The following is a 26,941-nucleotide window of genomic DNA, read 5'->3' as shown; positions in this document are numbered from 1 at the left end:
ATAACGGTGCCCTAAATAAGCGGATTGTCCATAGAGCAGAAGTGGGTAAAATACCCCAAAATTGCACTCAAAAAAGAGGACTACTTCATCACATTTTAACTCAAATAAAAGTAAAAAGTATACATCCAAAAAAATTACTCAAGTAAGAATAAAAAAGTATTTGGCAAATAGGTTTCTCAAGAACGAAATTGATCAAACCATAAATTGTTTATTTAAAAATTACATAATCACAGATCAAAATATAAAGTTACGTATAAATGTTGGCATTGTATAGACCAAAATAAAACTGATTAATATAAATAACATAGCTAACAACAAATAGTTACATTTTTCCAAATAAATACACGTAAAAGTATGTTAGCAGTAAGCTAGCGGCTACCTAATCCGTCTTCAGAGTGCGACTTAAACTGCCTGATAGAAAAAACCAGCGGGAAGAAAAAAATATAAGAGATTAAATAGTCGAGCAAAATGCATCATTTGTTTTTAACAGTTTAAGTCAACTTGCATTTTAAAATTAATTTGACATGACTGTGATTGGTGCAATCATGCCTTGAGATGAAGAGCAGTCAGCCATTTAAGGAAGAAACTACTCAAAGCAACTGGACGACACCAAAGCTTTAAATCAAACATGTTTTTTTATTTGCGATATACACTTATGCCGTGGAAAGGCACTCCACTAAAACATGAATACAATACACAAAAAGAGCCACACATAGTTGCTTTGACATGTTCATTTACCTGTGAACTGAAGTTTTGTAGTAAATGAATGCATGAGCTTTGCAAGCATAAAGATGTGACAATGCATCTTGAACTGCATTTCTTTATTTTTTTACTGACATTAGAATTCACAGCTTTTATGCTCGACTTGACTAACAGTAACATCAGCTTGGATGGTATGTGTACAGTTGGTGTTTATGAATTGTCTGTGCTGAACAAACCTCGAGTCCAAACCAACTTTTCTGACCGCTTAAACCAAAAAGGCTACTTCTTTCAAGCTCTGATCTGCTCTGCTACCGGCCTAGACGGACCAACTCTTGTTATGGAGCTGAACATATGGAGCGCTAAGATGTGCTAACTTTAGTTATCCCATCGGCTCTTCCTGCGTTTCGGCGGGTCGGGAACAGCGAAGCTATCGTCTCCCCTGTCCCTCCCCTCCCTGCTTCCCCTATCCCTCCCCTCCACGCTTCCCCTATCCCTCCCCTCCACGCTTCCCCTATCCCTCCCCTCCACGCTTCCCTTATCCCTCCCCTCCCCGCTCCCCCTGTCCCTCCCCTCCACGCTTGCCCTGTCTCCGCCATCCCTGTCCCCTCTCCGGTCATCTCTCTCTCTTCTGCTTCCGTCGCCATTCCGGCTGTCGCTGTGGCGGCTGCTGTGGCGATCCCTGTCACCATGGCGGTCGCGATCTCTGTCTCCGTGTCGGTCCCGGTCACCGTAGCGATCCTCGCCGCTATGCCGCTCGCTCCTGTCGCTGTGACGGTGATGGCCGTCGCCGGGGCGACCCTGGGACTCCCCGTGTCGATCCCGCGGGGTCTCTTTGTGTGTCGGGGGTGCGGGTGGAGGGCTGCTGTGCTGTGAGCCGGTTGGACTGGCGGGCACGGAGCTCAGGGAGCCGGCGCTGGTGAAACCAGGCATTGAAAAGGCGGCCATGTTGGGTCGTTCAGAGCCGTTGGCGGCCTCTGTTGGCACCGAGTTCAGGCTGCCGGCGCTGGTCCAACCGGAGGAGCTGCTGGACTTGGTGCTGAGCTTCGGAGGGCCGCTGGTTGCCGCCACAAAGTGGCTCTTATACTGAGCCTAAAACAAAACCAGACACTGAAATAAATGATTGGCTGTATGCATGAATTAAAAAGGCTGCTGATACCTGGGTTTTTTTATATATATCTTTTTTTGGAGAAAATTGTTTCCACTATTTGTAATTTTCAACATAAAATTAAAGGTGATCTATTATACTTCCTTAAACAGGTTGGAATAAGTCCACGGGCTTTACAAAACACGCTCATTGATTTTTTTTTAAACACAATATCATTATTGGGTAATGAGATTTTATATTTTGATCTCCTTTCAGAGTGAGCTGTTTTAGGGTCTCTTATTACTTTACATCCAAATAAACTCAACTTTACACTCTCAGGTAAAAATGGCTGCAAACAGTTGTGTAATTATACAACTGTACATCTTTGAAAAGCAGAAGTAGAGCTTCCTGCACAACCAAACAAATGTGGCAGGTGGTTTCTGGATGGTATGTCAACAACAAAACACATGTCTTTTTCAGCAGCCATTGTACAGTGCATACAGCGGTAAAACCAGCAGATCAACTGGGCCTGAGCTCAGCTTGGGTTGCTAGGTAACGGGGCTTAGCTTCACTGGGGTTGCTAGGTAACAGTCTGGGGTTACTAGGTAATGGGCAGGGCCTGCTGACTTGTGACTATACATTTGGAAGATTTTTTAAATGGCTCACTTTCCAGATACCAAAAACATTAACTTAATGCCAAAAATAAATGATCTATATTTAATTAGTTGAACTTACTTTATAGCAAAGAATTAATTCAATCCAAAAATGTAAAAAAGAAACCAAACACCTAAAGTACTCTTTACATATAATGGTGAAGATGGTAAGAAGAGTCACACCTGTAATTTTATTAAATTATTTTTAAAGTGGGTTTCTTCCTTTAATGAATATCAACATTCAAATGTAAGGTTGAATAATCTACATTTTTCAGTGTATGCTACAACAACACGCACAATTTTTACACATCATTTAAAAAAAAAAAATTAATTGTGAAAAAACTAAACTAAGAGAAAACACGATGACAAACAGCACCTGGAAAGCTTGTTTCAGTGCAGACATGCGGTCCCCCATCGCCCCAGTTGTCGGTTTGCTGTAGCCTTCAAAGCTACTAGCGGAAGACAAGCTGCTGCTACGTTCCTGCAAGGAAATATTTTAAACGTTAAATTTATTTATTTAAATCACAATTCACAGTAGGGCTGGGCGATAAAACTAATTTATCAAATCTTTGGTGTTTGAAGATTTAATTTTTGGAAAATCTGGATTTATTTTTTCACCAATGCACTCCTTGGGTTTCCATAGTTACGAGTGATGTCATCTTGCTTGATAAGCGTTTTTTGTTGTTTTTTTTCTCTTTTACAGCTTGTATTATTAATTGGACTTTAATTGCAGGTCAACTTTACAATAAAATGTACGATCCAGGCTAAGATTTTGTTTTTCAATAAAAATTAAGTAATGTTTTAAAAAGAACACAATTATAGTCATTTAAATGTCTTAATATTACCAGAATGAAGACGTAATATTTGGAGAATGAACTCAACAAAAAAAATAAAAAATAAAAATATTCAAGCTTTTTTCCCATTAAAATTCATATTATGACTATATTCTTACAATTAAACAAAAATGTTCATACCCTGACCCTAATAATTTGAAATACAACTCACAGAAGGGATGGTTGGGAAAAAAAGTTACTTTTTGGAAATATTTTCTGTCATTTGTAATTAATTAAAAAAAAGATTGAAATCGGATCTGGTTTGAAAAAAAAAGATTTTATTTTAAGTCATGTTGCCCAGCCCTAATTCAGAGGTATTGTAATGTTTGACATTTTTGTGCTGTTATTTTAACACCATGAAAAGCAGATTCAGTTTATGTGGGCCAGTGACTTACAGAGCTGTCGGACCCCAGACCCGGTCTCTCTTTGTAACCAAGGCCGCCTCCACCGATGTTCAGCTTCTTTCCTTTTCCTCCCTTAAACCGCGATTTCCTGAACCAGGGATTCTGGGGGAGATCAATTTAAATACAAATTACACAAAAACACAAAATCTTACCAAGTATTTATGTCGGGCAAATATCTCAGTTCATTTGAGTTAAAGCAAAACTAACTTACAGGTAACTTTTCAGCAAGAAATAGGAGCTTTATTTTTAGTAAATAATTCCTTAAACTGATTCTCCTGGATATAGATCTACTGAATGCTAAATAATATAAATATATTATTACACTGGAATGACAATGACTCTTTCACTACAAATGATTATTTATATATTGGAGGGGTAAGCTGGACAAACTCGGAACAGTTTGGAAGCATTTAATTCGTATGTGAGAAAAATGGGGATAAAAGATCAGACTTTGAACTGCTCAAATCTATAGAGACCGTTTTTAAGTTGGCTTTTTGTTTATAATGTATATCACATTACATTCAAATATGGATTGTGAAATGTTTTTGTCATAAATAATAAAAAAATAAAAACAATTGTGGAAAAAAAATCCTAAATATTAACAAAAAGTACCAGTTTCTCTGGTTCACTTATAACATGGGAAAAAAAATCTTCCTATAAATGAAATAATCTACAGAGGAACAAGAACTTTTTCATCAGTATTTACAATTTATTTTTACTTAAAACAAGTTTCAATAGGTTGCTAAAAAGTTACTTGTAAATTAGTCTTTTATTATTTCAAGTGTACAAAGGTATATGTGCTAGAAAATAGACTAAAAATACTTTAGAAATGTTGCTATATTTATCATCCAGAAAACAGCAAACGTCACATTTTAACCCCTGGTTAAAATGTGATGTTTTTTCCCACCTGCATGGCTAAATCCATGAGCTCTTTGGGAACGGCCTGATTGGCTCCCTCCAGGTTTCGCACCAGGTCGCCGGCAAACGAAGTGTCTTTGCTGGTCAGGAGGGTGTAAGCGACACCTTTCTCCCCGGCGCGACCCGTTCGGCCGATTCTGTGAGTGTGCGTGTCGATGTCGCGCGCCACATCGTAGTTCACCACGGTGCGAATTGACGGGATGTCCAGACCGCGGGCTGGGGCAAGCACAGAGAGGTGGCAAACATTACAATCTTTTACATTTTAAAATTAATCTAAATAAAGTCACTCAGCTCACAAAAAAATATATTTATCAAAATATTTAAAGATGGAGAAGAGGTGGAAGTAAACACCGGCTACGTCAGTGGCCACCAGAACGGGTAAATTTTTCTTCTTGAAGTCGCTGATGACTTTGTTCCTCTCGCTTTGGTCCATGTCTCCGTGCAGGAGGCCGAGGCTGTAGCCCTCCTGAGTCAGGTTAGTGGCCAACTCCTCGGAGTTGGCCTTCTTGGTGACGAAAATGAGCACAGAACCGGTGGAAGTGAACTCGACCAGCCTTCGGGTCAGCCAGTTCCATTTGTCTGACCCGCTGAGCAGCAGCTCCACCACCTGAGTCACGTCCTCGTTGGCCTTTTAACAGAAACCATTGACAGAAAGAAACTAAATCTGCAGCTGAATCCTCCGAGAGGTAAATGTTTGAAGCATAATCTTGTCCTAAAATGTATTTTGTAAATGTTTTAATCTGAAAAACATCTTAAATTACCTCGCCGATGTCGCCTTGCACAACCCGAATAGGATCAACTAAAATGTCCCTCGCCAACCTCTCGATTTTTTTCCGAAAAGTGGCGCTGAAGAGAAGAGCTGCAAAAGAAATTATAGTAGCAATTAGGGCTGAATAATCATGATAAATCGATTATAGAAATAATTGTCAACTAATTTAGTTAACTGGAGTACAGAGACTCTAAACAAGGGCTTAACGTGAAAGAACAACAGAGTCAAAGCAATAATTAAGGCATAACTGAACAAAAATGGATATTTAAAATGTAAATATTCATCAAATTTAAAGTTTATTGATTTTTCAGAATGGTCCTGCATTATTATTGTGCCACCACCATTTTATTACTTGAAAATTGTCTCAAAACAACAATATTATTGTTTATTGCAATAACTTTTGGGACAATTTATCATCCCAGAACTTACTTATTGAAGTTACAAATCTCAAACATGACTTACTCTGCCTGTCTGGGCGAACATGGCTTGCAATTGATCTCACCTGATATTCTAAATAAGAAGAGAGAATTATTTATTTACATACTTAAAAAAAGGTAACAATGTAAAAAATAATAGTGTCAGCTTACCAAATCCCATATCAAACATGCGATCAGCTTCATCAAACACCAGATATGTCACTCTCTGTAAGGATGTCGCCTTTTTTTTAACATGGTCGATCAGGCGACCCTGCGTAAACACATTTCATTCGCTGAAGTTCTCGTTTATGCATTTCGACGTCAGCAGCAGGAAGAGAAAGCAGGTGAAGTTTCTCACCGGCGTGCACACGACGATCTCTGCTCCCTCCTGCAGAGCCTTGGCCTGCTCCCACATGCTGCCGCCTCCGTAAACAGCCACGGAACGCAGCGAGTACGCTTTCCCAAAACGCTTACACTCTGCATGGATCTGCACAACACAAGTATAATAAATAAACCTCTTCAGCTTATTAACATCTGGGTAAAAACGCTCCAGCTGTTTACCTGCTGACAGAGCTCCCTGGTGGGACACACGATGACCGCGATGGGTCCCTCTCCGGGCTCCAGCTCCTTCTGGTCCATGATGTGAACCAGCATCGGCCAGATGAACGCCGCCGTTTTACCACTTCCTGTCTTTGCAATGCCGATCATGTCGCGTCCAGAGAGAGCAATGGGAACTCCCTGGAAGAACGGTCGGGACAAATAAATTTGTTGGACCAATTTCTGGCTTAAACTCTACAGCCTGAAATATGGAAGTAAATTTTTACTGAACCTGACACTGGATCGGCGTGGGCTGAGTGTACTCAGACTTTCGAATCTGATGCATCAGCTGCTCATCGAAGCCGAAGTGAGCAAAGCTGGTGCAAGGTTTAGGAGGAGCAGCACCAGAAACCTGAGAAGAAGAGAAAATAAAAGAAAAGAATGGGTAAAAAGAAAAGAGAACAGAGAAGAACAGAGAAAAAATAAGAAAAAGAAAAAAAGGAGAAAAAAGGAAAGGAGAAAAGAATAGAAAAGAAAGAAGAAAATAGAAAAAGAAAAGAGGAAAAGAAAAGAAAGGAAAAATAGAAAAAATAGAGAATAGAAACAAATAGAAAAAGAAAAAAGAAAAAGGAAGAAAGAAAAGAAAGGCAAAATAAAAGAAGAGAATGGAAAAAACAGAAAAAGAAAAGATAAATGAAATAAGAAGAGAAAAAATGTAAAAAGAAAGGATAAAAAAAGAAAAGAAAAAACAGAAAAAGGATAGAAAAGAGAAAAAAATAATACAAAATAAGTGAAAAGAGAGAAAAGGAAATAAAAAGAAAGATTAGAAAATAGAAGAGAAGCAAAGAAAAGAGAAAAAAATAAACCAAAATAAATATTTATTATATTTGAAACAATTCAAACAAATCATCTTAAGGTAAACAAACTTCCTGCTCAAATTAATGCTTAAAAAATCTCTAAAAAAATGTTCCTGCCAAGTTTTGTGGCTTTTAGCAAACAGAAATAGTTTTCGAAATTATAACTGATCTAAAATAACAAGAAAAGTTTAGTTTGATTTAACTTTAGACCATGAGAAAAAAAAGGAAACATGTCTGGCTTTTGTACAGTGTAAGAAAACATCCTATTGAGGACCAAAACTGACATAATCAGAAACAAAACCAGAAATATATATTTTGTTTTTCCTTTTTCTTAAACATATAATTTTGTCAAGAAATTTAAAAACGATATATTTCTGCTTTTATTTTTAATTATGTCAGGTTTGGTCCTCCATAAATATCTGGTTTCAACTGTAAATAAAGTTTTCCAAATTTAGGCTTACAGTTTGAATATCATTCACTTATTAAGGACTTTATACAGAAATCAAACACTTTACAAACCTTGAAAACAACTAATTTAAAGCAACCTTGTAGAAGTATTTGGAATAAAATAGCAATTTGAATGTGAAATAAAAACATAAATAACTGGCTTACTCTCAAGTTGAGTTTCTGCCTCAACTCGAGCACTTGGCTGCCGTTGAGAATGCTAAGCTCCTCGTGTTCATTGTAAAAGTTTTTCTCAAAAGGGGGGTAGTCGATCTACGAGACAGAGGATTCACAAGAAAAAATTATTATTTTGATTTTCCTTTAAATAAATCACATAGGTAAAGTGATTTCTACTAATGAGAGTACCTCTGAGTGGTCAATAGGTGGCAGCGGCAGGATTATTTTCTTGGTAGTAGAAGGAATTGGGTTTCCATCACTGTCATAGTCGATGTTTTCCTCCTCTTCCTCCTGGGTCAGCCCTGCTGTGGGATTCTCTGCCATGTAGCGGAAATACGCTTCCTGTAGAGAATACAGCACTTTATTTTAAAAACTAACATAGCACTTCATAGCTGAGCAACTAAAAATATAAAATTACATGACTTGTCGGATTTAAATAAAAAAGAAAATTCACAAAAATCAGGCCACAACAATGATCCTAATTGCAACCTGCGGAGTCAGAGAAATGTGATGCAGAATAAAAGATCAGAGAGGTTACAGGAAGTACGTCTCTGGATTGAAAAACTTTGGAAAGCTCACTCACCTGCTCATCTTCTTCCTCAATGTCATCACGAATACCCCTGAAAAAAACAAGCGGAGAAAAAAAAACTTCCCTGCAACTCGTTCATACACCAAAAGCAGCCCACATCCCACAATGACTCTGCCAAACGCATCACTTTGGTTTTGTGACTTTTTTCCCCTACAGTTAATGGAACAACTTAAAGCCACAAAAGTATCACCCAACTTGAGAAAATAGGAAAAATCAGACAGAAATCTAAAATAATTACTGTAAAGTTTCAACTTTTATCGTTTTTTTTTTTTCTCAGGAATTTCTGTCTTTAACGGATAGATTAAATGAAAATACTTACTTGGTTGATTTTTTCTCCTTTTCTTCTAGTTTCCTCATGTCTTTAGCTGCTTGGTTCTGAGAAATAGGAAATAAAATAGTAAAATATAACACTTTAATTTGTGTAAGTGTTTAAAGATAGCTTCAGGTTCATCGTGGGAACTACTGAGAAACAAAATGAAACAACATCAGATCTTCAGTGGAGCTCTGGATGATCAACTATATCAAGAATTACTGCGATGATCGATAGTATTGTTGTTTCGAGACCATTTTCAAGTAATATGTTGATAATGCTACAATAATGCAAGTTCAACATATTTAAGACCAAAACATTTTATTTTGTAAAGAACACTGGAACTGGAAGATGTTTAAATACCCAGAATAAAACACAACAACCAAAAATAGTAAATAAAACGTAAATTAAAACCATTTACAAGCGAAACTACAACTAAAATGGATTGTAACGTCTCTGTCTTTGTGAGTGGTGGATTTTTGTGCTTCAGAGTTCAACAATAACTTTATGCAACTTTCCCCACCTCAACCTCTGCCATGAAGGCATCCAAAGGGTCGTCTTCGCTGTCTGAGCCGCCGCCGCCCGACTTCATTTGCTGCCGCGTGGGCGAGTTCTCAGCAGGAATGTAGGGCAGATCGGCATTGCTGCTGGACTCTTCTTCATCGTCTTCGAAATACCTACAACAAAGGAAAAACAGACGATTTTAATTTGGACAATTGTGTTTACATTTCATTCAGATCTTAGCAGTTTGACTAATATTGTGTAAAGCAGTAAATTCACTGAGGGCAGCTGTCACTTACGCGTTTTCTTCATCAAAATTAGCTCTTTTAGACCCTATTTTGTAGAAAGACGGAAGCTGTGGGCTTTTCCCATAACCGCCACTTGATCCAGAAGCGCCTAATGATGTGTGAGATTTTGGGGGAACATTAGGCTCCTCTTTCTTCCCTGCAAGGGAAAAACCTCCAAAGCCAAACCCACGCTTCACTCCTGGACCACCTTTGTTCCAGTTCATGGCTGCGCTGTGAAAAACAAACAAACAAATGTTTGAACTGCTTTAATCTCTCCGTTAGATTCGTATTTAATCATCACTGCAGTCTGTAAAACAGCACCTGTAAACGCAGGAAACCTTAAAGATTTCAAATACTGAAATAAAAATTGTGATTATGAAATATTCCCATTGTAATACCCAAACTGTAATTGTTACTTTTTAAACTACTTTTCCACTGTCAGCATAAGGAATTCATGCTGTTTGTCTAAAAAGATTATTTAAAAATACATATATTATGTACTGTTTAGCAGTACAGTTAATGAATGTAACCGCTGCAGTTAAATACTCTTGTTGATCGCTGGTAAGATTTAATTATATATATATATATATATATATATATATATATATATATATATATATATATATATATATATATATAACACACCCCTATTAGTTTAGGAATCATTCAATGATTGAGCTTCATTCGCAAGAAGACTAAAAATAATCAAATCGAAATGCAAATGAGTATGTATGTGTACATCTAAAAGAACAATTGTACATTATCGAATATTTCCATCTTTAAAGATTGACGCTTTGCAACAACGATTTGATTTTCGTTTTACAACACAACATGCTAGCATTAGCTCAAGGCCGCATTAAGGCTAAGGGTAATGTGTGCGAAGAAAAGCTCTATATTTTACGAAACTGTGAAAAACCTCGATAGTTAGTTGCGCTATAAAGTATTAATCATCAATAAAAGCAGTGCTAATTTTAAGAACATATATTTGTGCATTTGTTTACCTATTTCTGAAGCTAGTAAATGTTTCTGTGCTTCTTTTAGAACGCAGTGGGCGTCTTCGTTAGTTACGTCATACGTAATAGCGGCGTCTCGTCGTAATTGATGCGTAACGTAGACCGGAAGCTTAGAGAGGGGGATTGCTGAAAACATTCTGCAGGAGCGGATGGACCGATAAATAAAGGTACTAAGAAATATTTTATTTCCACAGTGATATTGTGTTGTTCTTCACTAGTCGGCGGTAGGTAGCTATGCGTCAAATAATGCCGTTTAAATTTGTTACAGTAAGTTAAAACAGCTGCTTTTGCTAACTGTTGTTAGCTGATGCTCCCTTCACCATTAAATGGCAACATTAGCAAAGCTGTTCTCTGAAAGAATAGCTGTTTTTCTTCATTAAGTGTGGCATTTGCACTTCGCTTGCTATCTCTAGGTATGTATTGTCCCTTATATTTTATACTTATTTCAGCAGTATTGCCAATTAAATTTGTTTTGCTGGAAGGATTTAAGAAAACAGACGGTGGAAATTAAGAATTGGATGGTTTTGCAACGTGCAAAAACATTTTTTTAATCAATTTTCCTATCAGGTTTCTGTTTGTCCTTTAAAGTGGGCCTAATCAATAGTCCTTGATGCTTTAAGTCTTCCTTAAAAGACTTTGCACTCATTTTTATTTCAGTAATTTTTTTTACAGCAAAGTATGAGAACATTTTAAGAGGAAGATTATTTTTGTTTTTTGTTGCTTTTTGTGTTTAAATTCCGTTCAGTCTGGCACTTGAACAATCTAGCGTTAAAAAAATTAAAACTTTGTTTACAGGATATTTTTGGTGCCCTCATTCTGTGATAAAGACAATTACTGAATTTTTTTTTCTTACCTGTTTGAGATTCTCACAACATTATAAGTAATTAATGACATGTAGTTAAAATATTATTAATTATGTCAGCTTTAGGATAAAGAACACAAATCAAAAGTCTAAAATGTGGAATGCATTAGGAGCGTGTCGTTCAATCTTTCAGTTAAATTTTTAAAGAATATCAGTTCTTGTGGTGAGCTGCAATGATAAAGGACTTTTTTTGACAGGATGGATGAAACATTATTTTCATTACAGTTCCTTTATTTTCACAGATATTCACAAAGGAAGTTTATTTCAGCATCCCATGTAAGAACAACCTCAGGAGGATCAATGTCGTTTCTTGTAAGTGTTTCCATTTATTGGTTCATGACTTCAATACTGTTTTTCTAGGTTAATATTAAACGTCATATATAAATTTTGAACTAATTGAAGTGAAATAAAGTCTGTTAGAGTATTTTTTTATTTAGTTTTTTAGAGTTTTTACAGGAAATTTTACAAACTAAAGATTTTAGTTTATTTTTCTCGCACGCTTGCTGTTATTAACCATTGCCGTCAACAGCCTTAATTATGCTCTCTTTGTCTTTCTGTGTGATGCTTTTCTTTTTCTTGCTTTCATTTTGCTTTTTTTTCATGCTTGAAATTAACCTTTTCTATCTGTCAGCGCTGGGTAACTGAGAAACTGAGTGTGGAGAGCCTGCGGGATCTGGAGTTATTTGGAGGTGAGGTTTAAGTGAAACACTTTAAGAAACTACTTTAGGTTGTTTCCTCTCAGTTCTTGCTTTGCTTTGCTCTCCAGACATCATTCTGAATTTGTTAATCATCGTTTTGTCTGACGTCTTTTGAGCTTTTTTATTTCTTTCAGTTTTTGTCAGCATTTTATAGGAAAATAAAAAAACTCCTTTAATTACCTTCTCACGTGTTCTGCAGACGCTTTTATTGGTTTACTGGTTTGAAAAATCTAAATTATTTTTATTTGATCTGAGAACGAGAAAGTCTCAGAAATGGAAGCTGGCAGTATTCACTTGCGTAAGTGAAACTGTCATCATAGAAGAAAAGAAAGCATTTTGTGTGTTTTTTTTAATTTATTGACATGTTTATATGTATATATATTATGTTTATTCAAGTCTATAAAATGTACAAAATAATAATTTTCAGAAGAATTTGATTTTCTTTTTCAAACGAAACTGACACAGGACAGTAAAACCACAATGAAAGTGGAAAAAGAGACATTTTTATTCAATAATAGCACTAAATCAGAACCAATATCTTTGTGTTTTTAAAAAGTATAAATACTCTAAACAGTTACATTATTTTTTCAAAATATTTTTATGTATCTTAAGAAACGTATAAGCGCTGCTCGACAGCACTGACATTAGTGGTTTTGATGGAAATTGACAGTAAATTTTTAAAGGGTCAGCTTAGATCAAATGTTGTGCAATATGAATATTTTTTCAGTTTTTAAAAAACTATTTGTTATGCAAGATTGCTGGATTGGATTTATTTCACTGCAACTATACCTCATTTTCATTTGATTGCATCTTTCAGCATTTGTGCATGTTTGTACAAATTGGTCATTTGTTTTGGCTGCACATGATTCCCATTGCCTTACATAAAGTTTCTGTCAGAATTTTAGATTTAATCAAGCATGAATATCAGTCATTTTCTGCTGTTTACTGATTATCTCTACGCAGTGCATTTCAAATGAATCGTTATCGCAGTTTGATTGTATGCAGCATTCATTTGGCTCAGATGTTGGATAATTGAGAAGTTGTTCTAAAAGCAGATTAAAAAGTAGAAACTACAAGTTACTTCAATGCTGAAATAGCAAATGTAAGCCAGAAAAAATCTGTTTTTTAAATAAACTTTGTTGTTGGAATGGAAATATTGAATTAGTGTAACATTCACCACCAACATTATTGTTTTCCTAATTCTTTTCTTGATACATTTGAGCTGTTTTTCTTCCAGGATGAAATGATTTTGCAGCGTGTAAAAGTGAATTTTGAAACAATGATTGAGAGCAAAGTTTTGTCCCTTCCATACATTTTGTTATTGATTTGCTGTATGTTGCTCAGGAAGCTGCACCTGAGCCACATTTCTCGACTCTTTGTGGAACCGGTAAAGTCATTTTTCAGTGCTGCGTTTCCTGCTGCAGATCAGACTTTAAAACAAACTTTCAATGATGTTGAGTTTAAAAAAATATGTGAAACCAGTACTTTTACTTTCTGTGTATTTTTGTGGCTCTTGTGGCCTGAATTCACATCGGTGCAGACAGGAAAGAAGTGAAGAGATAAGGGGGGGAGAAACGCAGACATACAGCAAAGGCACTAACGTTGGAAGTTAAACGCCAGACGGCTGTCTGCAGGTCTGACGCCTCAAAACAGGTCGTCTCTAGAAAAGCCCAACCTTTTAAAAATTATGGACTGAGCTTAAAAGAAGAGATTGTGTTAATAACATCAAATAATCGGCCAGGAAAACACAGATGGGTAATAAATTAAATTCATCGTTTAATTGAAGTTTCTTGTTTTTGAAGATTTAATTTTTTAGAAGAAAATTTGTTTTTTTTTTCCATTATTTTACTCGTTGGGTTTCCAAGGCAGCCATCTTGTTTTACAGCTTCTGTTTATTTTTCGACTTTGAATTCCAGTCAGCCTTACATACTATGATTTTTCTTTTTATTTCAAATTACGAGAGTAACGTTTTATGAGAAAAATAAAGACGTAAAATGAGGAATGCTGAGCATCTTGTGAAGCAATACTTTGGTATAAATTTTACAAATTACACTTAGTAGAAATATTTAACTTTTAACACATCAGCATCAAATTATCAGCAGCAGAACTTAGAAATTGTGCAAATAACTGTTTATTTTGAAAGAAGTAATTAAAACAAGTTTTTCTGAGTATTTTTAAAATGTTTTTTCTAGTAAAATTGTAAATATTATGACTATTTTGTTGTAATTAAAGAAAACAACTAATAGTCCATTATGCAGCTCACAGAAATAATAACTGAAATAAAAGCCACTTTTTGAAACATTTTCTGTAATTTTTAGAAAAGAAAGCTAAAAACATCTGATATGAAAAAATCAGAGTTTAGTTTTAAGCCTCATCGTTCAGCCATAATATATGTTTAATTTTGACTCTATTATTATTTTTGAAAATCCACCAAAAATTAAATCTTGTTGACCCAACTCTTTGTTGTTGTTGTAAAATCATTCTGTCCTGGGAAAAAAAGCGGATAAAATCCCTAAAATTACTATGACATTTATGCTCATGATGAGTTTATGTAAAATTCTGACTGAAACTAATATCTGCAATTAGGATGGATTTTTTATTTTGTGAAGCAGGAAACTCCTTCAGTCAGATCTCCATCATGCAGCGGCTGTGCTTGGCAGCTGAAAAAAACCAAAACCCTCCTGTGAACGGAGATCCTTCTCTTGTTTTCTTTGTGTTTCACGTATTTGTGTCATTGACATGGTTTCTCTACCCCAGAGCAAGCTCAGGGATTCTCACACAGGAAAGTAAGTGCGGTACTCCTGTCACTGCATCATCATCCTCATTCTTCATGTGGCCTTTGTGTATGTGCGTGCATGCACTGATACAGTACCTATGTGCGCACAGAGATTTACATTTCGAGGGATTCATGATCTCTCCAGGCTTTGGACATGTTTGTATGCACGTGTGTCCAGTTCATGCTGCACATGCCTGCTTTATAGATGGTTTTATTTTACACCTCACAAACGAGAGCTTTTGTTGCAGAGTTTATTGTTTTTCCTCACAGATTTAATACTTTTCATGTGAAGCCTATTAAAATAGAAAAATCTTGAGTAATTTGTGTTTTAACATGTAGATATTACAGACAGTCCAAGCTCATTGTGTAAAGAACCTGTGCTGTGAAGTTTTCTCTGTGTATGTATGGAGTTCAGATGTTGAAGTTCTTTGCCGTCCATTTTGGGTCTGATCACTGTTCGGTTCTCCATTTGATCAGAAAACTAAAGCTGCAACCAAAAATTATTTTAGTAATAGATTATTCAATTGATTAATCAGATGGAAAAACTACCACATTCTGCAGATATTTCATTTTTTAAATACAATATTAGAAATTCATTAACATATGCAAATAAATAAATAATTCAGTTACTATTTGAAATAAGAAAATGTGATAACAGCATTCCTTTATCGAACGCCTGATTATTTGCAGCACAGGATGCAGCTAAAAAAACACATCTAACATCAACATGTGAAAAACTGATTAATAAATGGATAGAAAAAGGTGTTTAAGAGATTTTTTGCAGAATTTGAACTAGGTGAAGCTAAAACGGACACTTGAGGAGTTTTTAGTAGAACTGATTTTTAGATTAAGTTTTTTTCTTTTACCTTAAATGCAAAATGTTTATTTTTTGTGAAATTTTGGCCTAAGTAAAGTTCTGATTTAGTTTTTCTTCTGGCAGTTGACCTTTTTAAGTCTGTATTCCCTAGTTAATGATTAATCTATTACTAAATAAGATGACAATTATTTCAAAAATTGATTAATCATGATTAATCATTTCATCCCTAATATTCTTTTGTCCATTTTTGACATAATTACTGTTCTGAGTATGTTGTTCTTTCATCAGTTAATTTATTTTGAGTCTGAATGCTTCAGTTAACAATTAATCAGTTACTAAATTAGTTGATAATTCTTTTAATAATCAATTAATCATGATTAATCTGATTATTTGTTTCAGCTCTAATATGTTTTTGTCCATTTTAGGCTTAATTGCATCTCTGAGCATGTTGTTTTGTCAGGAAGTGGCCTTTTTTGAGTCTGTATACTCCAATTACTGACTAATCAGTTACTAAATTAGTTGATTTCAATAATCAATTAATCATGATTACTCCAATTAATCATTTCAACCGAACATGAAGTATTTACAAAGGTTTCTTTAAACCGTGGCTGCCGGAGCATGCTCGATTTTCCTGCTTAGACGGTTTTAATTTGTGCTTCCTGGGTGCGTAAAGCTTTACCATATATTTCTGCTTATGGAAACAGTCTCTGGTTTTATCTGTGGGGATATTTACAGAGGCTAAATGTGCATTTTTATTTTAAAATGAAGTCATACATTAGCCTTCATCCGCCTCACCAGCTCACTGCTGCAGTCGGTTAATTTCCATCATTTTTCAAAAGCGATAACTTGATGGAAATCAGGAGTCCTCACTGCCAAAAATGTGGAAATGTTTACATGCTGCTGTTCTGTTAGCGGTGGTTCACAAATACGTTAGCTTACTGTGGCCACAGATCCTTATGGAAGCATTTCACTGCCACAGTTTGGAAACAAATTCAGGTGTAGCATCTTGTTTTAACGAGAAAGTTCAACGTTAAAAAGTGAGAGTTTTGTTCCTAAAAAGAGATGAAAGGCTTGTTTAAAACAAAGTTTTTAATTTTAATGAGTTTTGCTTCTCGTTCTAATGAGAACGCGTTCAATGCGATAAAGTTTGCCATGAAAAAATTAAGTCCATTCTAAAATAACGAGAAGGTTAGAAGGTTTCTCATTAAAATGATCGTTTCTCGTTAACAGGAGATGCAAAACGTTTAAAATGGAAAATTATCAATTTAACGAGTTTCTTGTTGAAACAAAAAATCTTTTAGTTATAATGAGATTAAAAACTTATAGAAATATGGGTAAGTTTAGGTTGATTCAAAATGAGAACGCTTTCTCATCTTAATGAGAAGTTCTTGTTGAAAACGAGAAAACCTCGTTATATCAAGATTCATTGTTTTAACGAGACTAAAATTTCTCGTTAAAATTATAACATTTCTCGTTGGAATGATAATTCGTCTCACTCAAATGAGGGTTAGAACTTGCTCAAATGAGAAATGTTCTCATTTAATTGAGATTAGTTTTGTATCTCATTATAGCGAGAAGGTTTCTCGTTTAATAAGTAAAAATTTGCTCCTCTTGTTAAAAGTCCGTAACTCGCCGTGACTCTTTCTTCTTACCTTGTTTCTTCTAGACAACTTCTAAAAATCCCAGAAGATGTTGCTGTTTTACTTTTACAACCTTTTTTTATCTAAAAGAGATTATATTTTGGTTTTAATGAGATTTAAATCTCGTTAAAAGGAGATGCTGCTTCTGAGTTTATTTCCAAGCTTTGGCAGTGAAACACTGTAGACCTTAAAGTGGAACAGTTATTATATTTTAATTATTTGACCTTTAAGTCAGACTTGTACTCACTGGATATGATGGATGTTGTTACTAATGTTTTAAATCCACTAGTGCTGTCTGTCTGCCTAACACTGTAGTGCCACAGATTGGTCTTTTCTGTTGTTTTGTGATGGTTTAAGGGTTTTATCTGAGATGGAGGAGGCTGAAATCAGAGTTTCGTGTTGATTTGTTTTTTCTGCTCCAGCCCCATGAGGACAGTGAGGAGAGTTTGAGCTCGCTGCCACGCCGAGACACGATGGGCTCCTTCCTGCCAGACAGCGGCTCATACGAGCTGCTCACCGTTATCGGTAAAAAAAAAAAGTTGACATTTATGCACTTTTTATGTTTTAGCATGAACAGTTTCAACAAATTTTTGATGGGTAGTTTCTCTACAAAAACAACCAAATCACTTTTTGTTGATGCATGTAGTACTTTTTTATTGAGTCATGCATTTGTTTGCTTTTCTAATTCTATTCCAGCTTATTGGTGCTTTTGTTTTGTTTAATTTATAACAAACTGTTTTATTTATAATATTGGGCTAAAAAAAATTTCATTTGTCATCATTAATATTATTATTCACTTTTTTGAAAAATTTAGATTTTTTTTCCCTCCCATCTATTAATTCCTTCCGTTTCCATAGCAACAAGTGATGTCAGCACAGCCACAGCGGCCATTTTGTTTGACAAATATGTTTCATAATTTATGTTTATTTGGACTTTGAATTCAGGTCAACTCTACGACAGAATATTAGGGTCAAACTATGATTTTGTTTTTGTTTTTAATTATGAGAGCAAAGTTATAACACAACTAGAATAAAGTCAAAAGATTGGCAGAATAAAGTTGGAAAATTACCAGAGTAAAGTTGTGATATAACCAGATAAAACATTTGTTTTAAACATTTTCAGATTACTTTATGCCTCATGAGTATTAGTTAATGTTTTATCCTTTTTGTAGATCTTTTCATGTGTTTTTAATACCTGTACATGGAGCTGTGTAGGTAAACGTTGTGAATCATATTTTTGGTTGTTAGGAAAAGGCTTGGACGACCTGATGACTGTGAATCTGGCTCGTTACAAACCCACTGGAGAGCATGTGGCCATTCGCCGAATCGACTTGGAGTCGTGCACCAACGATATGGTCACCTACCTGCAGGTCTCCTTCTGTTTAAGAATCATTTCTAATACTGCAATTTATTGGGAATTATTATCTCAGCAACTGTGGTATGAAAAATGCATGCCTCCTTATAGATTTCTTCACTTAAATGTTGCAGATCATCAAAGTTTAATACAAAAGAAATATTTTTAATTAAATTTTAATGTTTAATTTGAAGAAGCTGTCCAAAACATTGTCGTTTAGCTTACTTTATATTGTTAGACAAGTTCAATTTAAATAACATCTTAATTTTACAGGATTTTGTTGGCTAGTGAAATGGTAAATGTATATTTTCACACAGAATCATGTTGGTTTGGACTACTTTTTCTCCTTATTACATCAGTTTATCAATTTAAAAACTACCTATGTTACATACTCTAATTAATTTGTCTGATTTTAAAATTTGTTGGATGATTTGAAAACATTTAAGTGTGAGGGAAAAAAACCAAAAGGTGGCATTTAGGCTTTCACAGCGCTCTACAGTTTTGTCAACCCTTCAAAAATCTTACTGAGTATTTTCGTCCAGTTTTTAGAACAAATATCTTATTTTAAGTGTATTTTAAACAAGATATTGGATCTTGTTTTAATGCAATAATTCAATAATATTGGTGAAAAAGTTCTAGTTCCACTGGCGCCGTTACCTAGCAACCCCACCAGCCAAGGGCAAGCTGTTACCTAGCAACCCCACCAGCCAAGGCCAAGCCGTTACCTAGCAACCCCACCAGCCAAGGCCAAGCCGTTACCTAGCAACCCCACCAGCCAAGGCCAAGCCGTTACCTAGCAACCCCACCAGCCAAGGCCAAGCCGTTACCTAGCAACCCCACCAGCCAAGGCCAAGCCGTTACCTAGCAACCCAGTTCTAGTTCCATTGGCAGATCGTTTCACTTATATAGCAAGACAATTCTCCCATGTTATATGTGAAATAATCTTTCAGTGGAACTAGAACTTTTTTGATCAATATTAAGAAATTATATATGTAAAACAAACTCCTTTATCTTTCTGAATAGTTTCTGTATGTTAGATTTGTCTTATTTAAAGTATAAGATATTTGCACTAGAACCCAGACAAGAAATACTTGGTACGATTTGGTGTTTTTGCAGTGAAGTTTTTATTCTGTCTAATATAATTTTCCCTGCTCATTTCTAAGACTTTTCTTTGCTCTTTACACTAGGGTGAGCTACATGTGTCAAAGTTGTTTCATCACCCCAGCATTCTGCCGTACAGAAGCGTCTTTATAGCAGAAAACGAGCTTTGGGTCATTACACCATTCATGGCTTACGGTACCAAACAGAAACACTCGAAATGTCTTCCCCTGTTAAATCTAACGCAGGAGATTTTCTTATCTTTATTATTTGATCTTGAAGGTTCAGCTAGAGATCTCATCTGCACTCACTTTTCGGATGGGATGAGTGAACTCACCATTGCATACATTTTGCTCGGCATGCTAAAAGCTCTTGAATACATCCATCACATGGGATATGTACACAGGTAAGATTAACTGATATAAGTGAAACAGATAAGCCTATCTCTAGAAACCGCACTGTATTTTCTGTTATAGTCTTGTACTATAGTTTGTTGTTGTTGTTATTGTTAATCTTATTTATTTACATATTGTTTTAAACACTTTTAAGAACTTTTTGTGTGAACCTACATAACTGTTCTTACTGCTACACCTGAATTTCGCCTTTCCAGGACAATAAAAACTGTTTTTACTTTATTTTCTTTCTTTATTATTAATATTCTTAACTAGTTTTGATTGTATTGTATTCTCAATATTTCTCTCTGCTTGTCTTGTTAGTCTGTTGCAATAATAAGTTAATTATTGCATGATACATTAAAATGAGCTAATAATTTCCCTCTGTTTTATTTAAAGGACAGTTTTGTATACAGAGACTTTATAATCTATTATATTTATGATTTTGGTAAAAAAAAATTGTCTGTTTTATTTATCATTTTTAGTTGTGTTTTATTTTGAATATTTAAATGTCTTCCAGTTCCAGTGTGGAGTGTTTTATTGGTCTTTGAGATAGCAAACTTGCATTATTATGCCAGACCCAGTAAATTAGTCCAAAAACAATATGATCAATTATTGCAATAATTATTGTGATAATTTATCATCCAGCTGAATGTATTATCAAGACAGGAATACTTGTTTGTTTTTATAACATTTTGGACAAGTTAAATATATGGAAAGTTTTTTTTTATGTCTGACCACATAATTCAGGCAGTAGTAGTGAAATTAAATTCAGTTCAAATTCAAAATTACTTCATGGATCCCAAAGGTAAATTATCATTTCGTTTCAGATTCTTCATAGAGTTTTGGTAGATAGTGATGGCTGATTAAGACCTCCTGTAGCAGTCTGTATTACAGTGAATCTGAAAAAGCCTCTGACTGAAGACGCTCTGTTTTCCCAATGCAGTCTGATGAAGAAGATGATGTTAGTTAAACCATACATTTGGATTTGACTGATGGCGTTTTTTTGTTTTTTTTAATCGTTTTGCCCATAGGAGTGTGAAGGCCAGCCATGTTTTGATATCTGCAGACGGACAGGTCTGCATGTCTGGTCTGCGGAGTATTTTCAGCCTCATCCGTAATGGCCAAAGGGCCAAAATGGTCCATGACTTCCCTCAGTACAGTGTGAAGGTGCTGCCTTGGCTGAGCCCTGAAGTGCTACAGCAGGTACGGAGCATCAAACCGTACCGTAACCCTGTGTCTCTTATCAGTAAAAATATTTTAATTGTTTTTCCCAGAATCTGCAGGGATACGACTTTCGATCAGACATCTATAGCCTTGGCATCACAGCCTGTGAATTAGCCAATGGACATGTGCCGTTCAAAGACATGCCAGCTACACAGGTGAGCAGAAACTCAAAGCTAGTTCAGCCATTTTGACGCGTCACATCCTGCTAATCAGAAGAAAGCCACTCAGGGGCCTTAGAGGTGCAGCAAATCCTCAGAAACACATTAAAAATGCTTGAATTTAAGTAAAGAAACAAGAAAAGAATCCCAGTTACTCAGCGGTATTTCTGAATTTATCTATTAAATGGGATAAATTTCACATTTTTCAAATTTTTATACTCCCCATAAATTAATGTTAACATTCCATGGACAGTGTGCCATTACCTAGCAACCTCAAACAAGTCCAGCCCTGTTGCCTAGCAACCCAAGCAGAATTCCAGCACATTTGGTCAGCTGGTTTCACCCCCACTGTACAACGGCTGCTGGAACAGAAGTGTTTTGTTGTTGACTTGCCATCCAGAAATCACTTTCTGTATTCTTGTAGGTTGTGCAGGAGGCTCCACTTCTGCTTTTCAAAGATGTACAGCTGTATAACTGCACATCTGTTTACAGCCATTTTCACTTATGAGTATAAAAGTTGAGTTGGGGGCGTGACCAGCAGTGTAAAGCGTTTGAAGAGGTCAAAATGACTGGAAAAAATGTCCACTTACCATTTAGGTTTGTGGTGGTTGTAAAAAATCCGAAGGGTGTAAATACTTTTGGAAAGGACTGACTTTCGGTTTTAACAAAATGACCTACATTTCTTATTTTCTTGCAGATGCTTCTGGAGAAGCTGAACGGAACCGTGCCTTGCTTGCTGGATACCACCACGATTCCCCCGGAGGAGCTGTCGCTCAAGCCGTCCCGCTCCGCTGCCGACTCGGGAATCTGCGAGGGCCCGAGAGCCGGAGGGCCCCGGCACTCAAACGGAGAGCCATCCTCATCCTCCGGAGGACATCCGTACAACCGCACATTTTCCCCCCATTTTCACAACTTTGTAGAGCTGTGTCTGCAGCGAGACCCGGAAAATAGGTTGGTGAAATCTGATTCATGTTGCGTATGATGTTAAAAACACGAAAGGCGTTTTTCTAAGTTTTACTTTTTGTTGCAGACCATCTGCTGCCACTCTTACTGGACATCCTTTCTTCAAACAGGTGAGTGATTTTTAGTTTAGCTTAAAAATTTCTGAATTCAGGCATGTTTTCTTTTAAATAGGTTTTTTCTTACTTTGTACAAGGGCTGCAACTAACGATTATTATAGTAATTGATTATTGTGGACAATTTCTGTTAAAGAAAGCAATTTTTACGCAAGTTTAGAAAATTTTAAAAAGCAAATAAACAAATAATTCAATTCCTCTTTTTAAAGTAAGAAAATGATCATTTTATTACCTAAAATGCAATAAATTGACTTTGTATAGCAAATGATAATAAAAATACAGTGAGGGCTAACCTGTTGGTAGTGTTTTTTTGGATTAATTTAAAGGTTAATAAGGAGCTAAATAGGAATTTTATAGAATTTGAACCTGTTGAATTAAACTAAGCTACTTGGGGAGTTCTGGGTACAACATATTTTCCTTTTTTTTTTAAATATTAATTGCAAAATGAATGTTTTGTACAGTTTTGGCTTAATTTCTGCTCTGACTATGTTGTTCTTTCAGCAAATTAACTTTTCTTTTTAAAACTGATAACTCCAGTTAACGATTAATCGATTACTACATTATTTGACGATTATTTCAGTAATCGATTAATCATGATTAGTCATTTCAACCCTACTTTCTGTATTGGAAAAACATCTTTCCAGCTGCACTTGAGACTTAATTTCTTTTATGACAATAAAAAAGCTTCTCCTTTCCCCTTTATCTGGCATCATGTTTGTCTTTTCAGATCAAACGTCGGCCGGCAGAGGCTCTGCCTGAGCTGCTGCAGCCGGTGTCGCCCATCACTTGCTTCGAGAGCTCCGGGCCGCAGGACTCCGTTTCTGGACTGGCGAGTCTGGAGTCTGGCCTGAGCCACCTGGAGGTGGACGACTGGGACTTCTGACAGCAAAGGACTGACCAAGCAGAGGACTGGATGGAGAAACTCTTCACTGAGGATGGGATTTGTTATGTCATTGATCTCCTTTTAAATGGTTTCCACAGTAATTTAAAAGGAAGTTTTTATTCACAGACAAATTTAAAGCTAACAGTATCAGGGCTATTGTGAAAAAGTGGGCATGGAGGAGTAAATATCTGCCTAATTACTCACCAATTTACAAGAAAAAAACATGGAAAGTTTTTTGTTGTAAAGATGTAGGAAAAAATAAAAAATTTCCACATTTACAGCCAATAATTTATATTGTGACATTATAAAGTCAGAAATGTGTAGGGGAAAAAAGCTGAATCTTACCAGGTGAAATCTCAAAGATAAAATAAGACAAAAAAAAAGTCCTCCAAGAATGAGTTGTATCTGAGATTTTCTTCTGAAACAGAGCATTTCTCTGGTCCGAAATTTACTGCTTCAATCTTTTTGTTGCAATGTCCAGCTTTATGATCTCAAGAGAAATTATTTTTGTTTTCTTCTTTACAAATTTTTGGCTTTACAATGTCAAAAGAATATAAAATGTATGCTTTCTTGCAAATTTACAACTTATCAGAACAGTCTCTTTTCTTGTAAATATATTAATCTCACAACTTTTTAGTTTTTAGGTGGAAATTTGCTCCACCCTGACCAGTTATTTTCTTTTAATGGTCCTAATACTCTGCATTTTTCTTGATGTCTTGCTCATGTTCTGTTTTCTAGATGTGCACAAACTCACATACGGCACTGAAGGCCTGATTACGGTTCACTAAAACACAAAATGCCATTTCTGAGTTGATCAGAAGCTGCTCGATATTTTTTCAGGAACACTTATTTTGCATTTAAATGGTAACTATCATTTCCCACAGATGACTGTTACCGCCTTAAAGCAGATGGAAATGTTCTTGATTAACTGAACAAACTGGATGTAAATGGGTTTTTTCACTTGCTTCAGGCTGTTTTTTGTTGCACAGTTTGAAACAATGATCGGGGTGTTACTCATGGGAAAGTTAATTTTTTTTAATGCTTGTTTTGTTTGCATGTATATTTGAAAATGAGGGCAAAAATTAAAACCTGAACAATAAACTCAGTGGAGCTTCATATTTTACCAAAATGGAGGCTGTAAAGCTTCTAAAAAATATTTATTAAAAATTTACACAGACAAACACAAAGCAAAGGTTTTAAAAAAAATCATATGATACTAATCATCTTCTTCTGATGGAGGCTGATCTGCTGCGGCAGCAGCACGCTTCTCCATCTTTGCAATAAGCTCTGGAGGAAAAAGACAAATTATATTTAAGTACATAAATGTATTAATAACCTGTCCTCCTTGGACTTTCTGGCTGATCGTTCTTACCTTTTGCAGGGTTAAAGACTCCGTTGGTTTGAGTGTTGCAGACGTAGCACCGTTTGGATTTGCGGTAGTGCTGCAGGGCGCAGGTTTCACAGAAATAGTGCTTGCACCTGGAACACAGCTGACCGGTTAGCAAAACCCAAAAGCACCGAGTCACAGGAAACGCTTGAAGGGACGACTCACTTTGTGATGATGGGATTCTTAAAAGAATCGCGGCAGATGAAGCACTTAAAGGGCAAATCCTCATCGTCGCTGCTCACCTCATAATTCTCATCATCTAGAGCGAAATAAACGAGTTAAAAAAATGCCGAAAAGTGCAGAAATGACTGAAAATAAATGTACTCACCATTTCCTCCGTATGTGCCCTCATCCAGCTCCCTCTCAATCTGCCAGCCATGTTTGTAGTCTGATCTGTCGTGAAGGAACTTGCAGCTGTCTTTAAAAGAACATGCAAATTATTAAAACAAACAAACGGATTTTTAAAATGACACTACAAAGTTTTACATAGTTTATATTGTTACACAAACCTCCAAAACCACAGAATCCAGTCTCCTTGTAGTCCTTGCAGATATCTGGCTGGTAGTCCCACCGGACTGTGGCTCTCAGGTGTTCAGGGGCGCGGATCGGCCCTTTCCTGTTGTAAACATCACATTTAATTACAACTTCAGTTTCCTGACATCCTGTTTATGATCAATTTAATTCCCTGTACTTAAATAATAAAATAGCTTTTATGATTAGTCTTGCAGCAGTTATTCTAGTACATTTCTAAACCTTCAAAAGTACTTTAACCCAAAGGAAAATTAAATAATTCAAATAAACGTTTGCCTCCTCACCTGACCATGCCAGAAGAGGCGTTCCCCATGGTGGTGTCTTTAGGCTTGATGAATTTCTGGTAGTTGTTGATGCCACGGTATATTTTATCATCTTCTTTACCTGTAAGCTCCTGTTTAAATTGGAGTAAGAAATGCCTATAAATATTGATTATTAGTTCTCAAGCATGTAACAAGTTTTTTTTTTTTTTTTTACCTCTTGGATTTTCTGACTCCTCTCAAAAATCGCCTGGGCATCTTTGTCTCTCTCTGTGTCCAGCTCGTATGTAGCAGTTGCACCCATGTCCTCTGGTCCCTCCGGTTTCTGTATTTAAACATAAAAATATTAGAAAGAGGTTTTACATCTTCAAAACACTTTGATACATTTTTTACAAGGAGTATCAAAGTTTTATCTCACCGCTGACCGTGTAGACTTATAAGAAACTGTGATCTTGTCGTCCTTGGCTTCGTCGCTGTCACTGGAAGATAAAGCATCTCTCTCTACCTTTTTCGTCTGGAAAAATTAGATAAAAATCACAATTTATTTCAAATCCTCAACAGAATATGTATTTTTGCATCTTTACCATACCTTCTGAATCATGGGGTTGACCCGAGCATCTTTCTTTTCTCTTCTGACCACGGCGCTCTGGTCCTCATCACTATTACTGTCTAAAAGAGAGACAAATATGAGCCGAAATATTTACTTAAAGCTAACAAAAAGCAGTATAGTCATTAAAAAAGCTTCCGGTTTGCAAATGTGTCACCGAAGAGAAGCTTAGATAGCCAAAATATGACCAAGAAGTCGAAATTCCGAACAACCGGGAATGCAGCACAAACATCTAGCTAAAACACCATTCACCAAAAACATATAAATACAGGGATTAGATATAAAGGCTCATATTATACATTGTAGTGACTTCTATTTGCAGAAAGCACATAAATATTCACAAGGTCTGTTTTGTTTAGATCTTTAAAACCGGCGTTAAAAGCAACAAAATATCCTAAATTCACAATTTCAGAACTAATTAAATGCTATTGGATTTGAACTAATTACCTTTGTCACTGCCACTCGCCTTTCTTTTCCGTCCGGAAAATTTCTTAGTTGATTTTTTAAACAGAAACCTACAAGAAGGCGCTTTGGCCTCCTCAGACTCCGCCATCTTGCTAGCTCTGTTACTGTCCTGTGTGGTCACAGCGCCCTCTATTGGTTTGGAGAGGACTTGTTTATCTCCTGGTCAAAGGGAGGGTTGCATAGCATCACAATTTACCCAAATCTTTCTATTAAAAAG

At 36.0% G+C, this 26,941-nt stretch overlaps 3 protein-coding genes across 6 annotated transcripts; 1 reads left to right on the top strand and 2 right to left on the bottom strand.

The window, feature by feature from the left end:
* Positions 1-616: 616 nt before the first annotated feature.
* On the bottom strand, positions 617-10,578 carry ddx42 (DEAD (Asp-Glu-Ala-Asp) box helicase 42). The gene is made up of 18 exons (XM_014969640.2): positions 10,483-10,578; positions 9,494-9,712; positions 9,217-9,370; positions 8,703-8,758; positions 8,378-8,414; positions 7,984-8,136; positions 7,786-7,890; positions 6,609-6,728; positions 6,341-6,517; positions 6,138-6,266; positions 5,951-6,050; positions 5,826-5,873; positions 5,356-5,453; positions 4,946-5,222; positions 4,584-4,810; positions 3,668-3,778; positions 2,816-2,920; positions 617-1,791 (listed from the first exon to the last, which is right to left on the bottom strand). Exons 2-18 carry the CDS (start codon positions 9,703-9,705, stop codon positions 1,078-1,080), a joined length of 2,823 nt encoding a protein of 940 aa, XP_014825126.2. The 5' UTR covers positions 9,706-9,712; positions 10,483-10,578; the 3' UTR covers positions 617-1,077.
* strada (STE20 related adaptor alpha) lies at positions 10,575-24,575 on the top strand. 4 transcript variants are annotated; one of them, XM_014969644.2, is made up of 13 exons: positions 10,580-10,661; positions 11,599-11,668; positions 11,988-12,045; positions 14,812-14,840; positions 17,710-17,812; positions 18,535-18,656; positions 19,828-19,936; positions 20,021-20,144; positions 21,165-21,336; positions 21,408-21,512; positions 22,213-22,466; positions 22,546-22,588; positions 23,319-24,575. In XM_014969644.2, the coding sequence occupies exons 2-13, from the start codon at positions 11,657-11,659 to the stop codon at positions 23,472-23,474; spliced, it is 1,287 nt and encodes a 428-aa protein (XP_014825130.1). In that variant the 5' UTR covers positions 10,580-10,661; positions 11,599-11,656; the 3' UTR covers positions 23,475-24,575. The 4 variants fall into 4 exon arrangements, with proteins under 4 accessions (XP_014825132.1, XP_014825130.1, XP_087863861.1 ...); XM_014969646.2 differs by lacking the exons at positions 11,988-12,045; positions 14,812-14,840 and having other exon boundaries at positions 10,575-10,661; XM_088007735.1 differs by lacking the exons at positions 10,580-10,661; positions 11,988-12,045; positions 14,812-14,840 and adding an exon at positions 10,705-10,907.
* Positions 24,576-24,614: 39 nt separating this feature from the next.
* rnf113a (ring finger protein 113A) lies at positions 24,615-26,861 on the bottom strand. Its single transcript, XM_014969649.2, has 10 exons — positions 26,707-26,861; positions 26,242-26,321; positions 26,071-26,166; positions 25,870-25,977; positions 25,677-25,786; positions 25,371-25,477; positions 25,190-25,279; positions 25,027-25,120; positions 24,847-24,953; positions 24,615-24,761 (listed from the first exon to the last, which is right to left on the bottom strand). The coding sequence occupies exons 1-10, from the start codon at positions 26,810-26,812 to the stop codon at positions 24,691-24,693; spliced, it is 969 nt and encodes a 322-aa protein (XP_014825135.2). The 5' UTR covers positions 26,813-26,861; the 3' UTR covers positions 24,615-24,690.
* Positions 26,862-26,941: the final 80 nt, after the last annotated feature.

This window comes from Poecilia mexicana, unplaced genomic scaffold (genome assembly GCF_051168715.1).
Source record: "Poecilia mexicana isolate PSO_F unplaced genomic scaffold, ASM5116871v1 scaffold_8, whole genome shotgun sequence".
Taxonomy (NCBI): Eukaryota; Metazoa; Chordata; class Actinopteri; order Cyprinodontiformes; family Poeciliidae; genus Poecilia; species Poecilia mexicana.
The sequence above is the reverse complement of the archived record's forward strand: the minus strand, read 5'-3'. Positions and strand labels throughout refer to the sequence as shown.

Coding starts and splice junctions, on each gene's coding strand:
- ddx42 (XM_014969640.2), bottom strand. CDS start 9,705: ATGAACTGGAACAAAGGTGGTCCAGGAGTGAAGCGTGGGTTTGGCTTT. Junction 8,415..8,702: donor AAGGAGAAAAAATCAACCAA/GTAAGTATTTTC, acceptor TGTTTTTTTCAG/GGGTATTCGTGATGACATTG. Junction 5,454..5,825: donor TGTTCGCCCAGACAGGCAGA/GTAAGTCATGTT, acceptor TTTCTTTTGCAG/CTCTTCTCTTCAGCGCCACT.
- strada (XM_014969644.2), top strand. Junction 22,467..22,545: donor CAGCGAGACCCGGAAAATAG/GTTGGTGAAATC, acceptor TTTTTGTTGCAG/ACCATCTGCTGCCACTCTTA. Junction 22,589..23,318: donor GACATCCTTTCTTCAAACAG/GTGAGTGATTTT, acceptor TTGTCTTTTCAG/ATCAAACGTCGGCCGGCAGA.
- rnf113a (XM_014969649.2), bottom strand. CDS start 26,812: ATGGCGGAGTCTGAGGAGGCCAAAGCGCCTTCTTGTAGGTTTCTGTTT. Junction 26,167..26,241: donor TCAACCCCATGATTCAGAAG/GTATGGTAAAGA, acceptor TAATTTTTCCAG/ACGAAAAAGGTAGAGAGAGA. Junction 25,121..25,189: donor GGGCACATACGGAGGAAATG/GTGAGTACATTT, acceptor ATTTCGCTCTAG/ATGATGAGAATTATGAGGTG.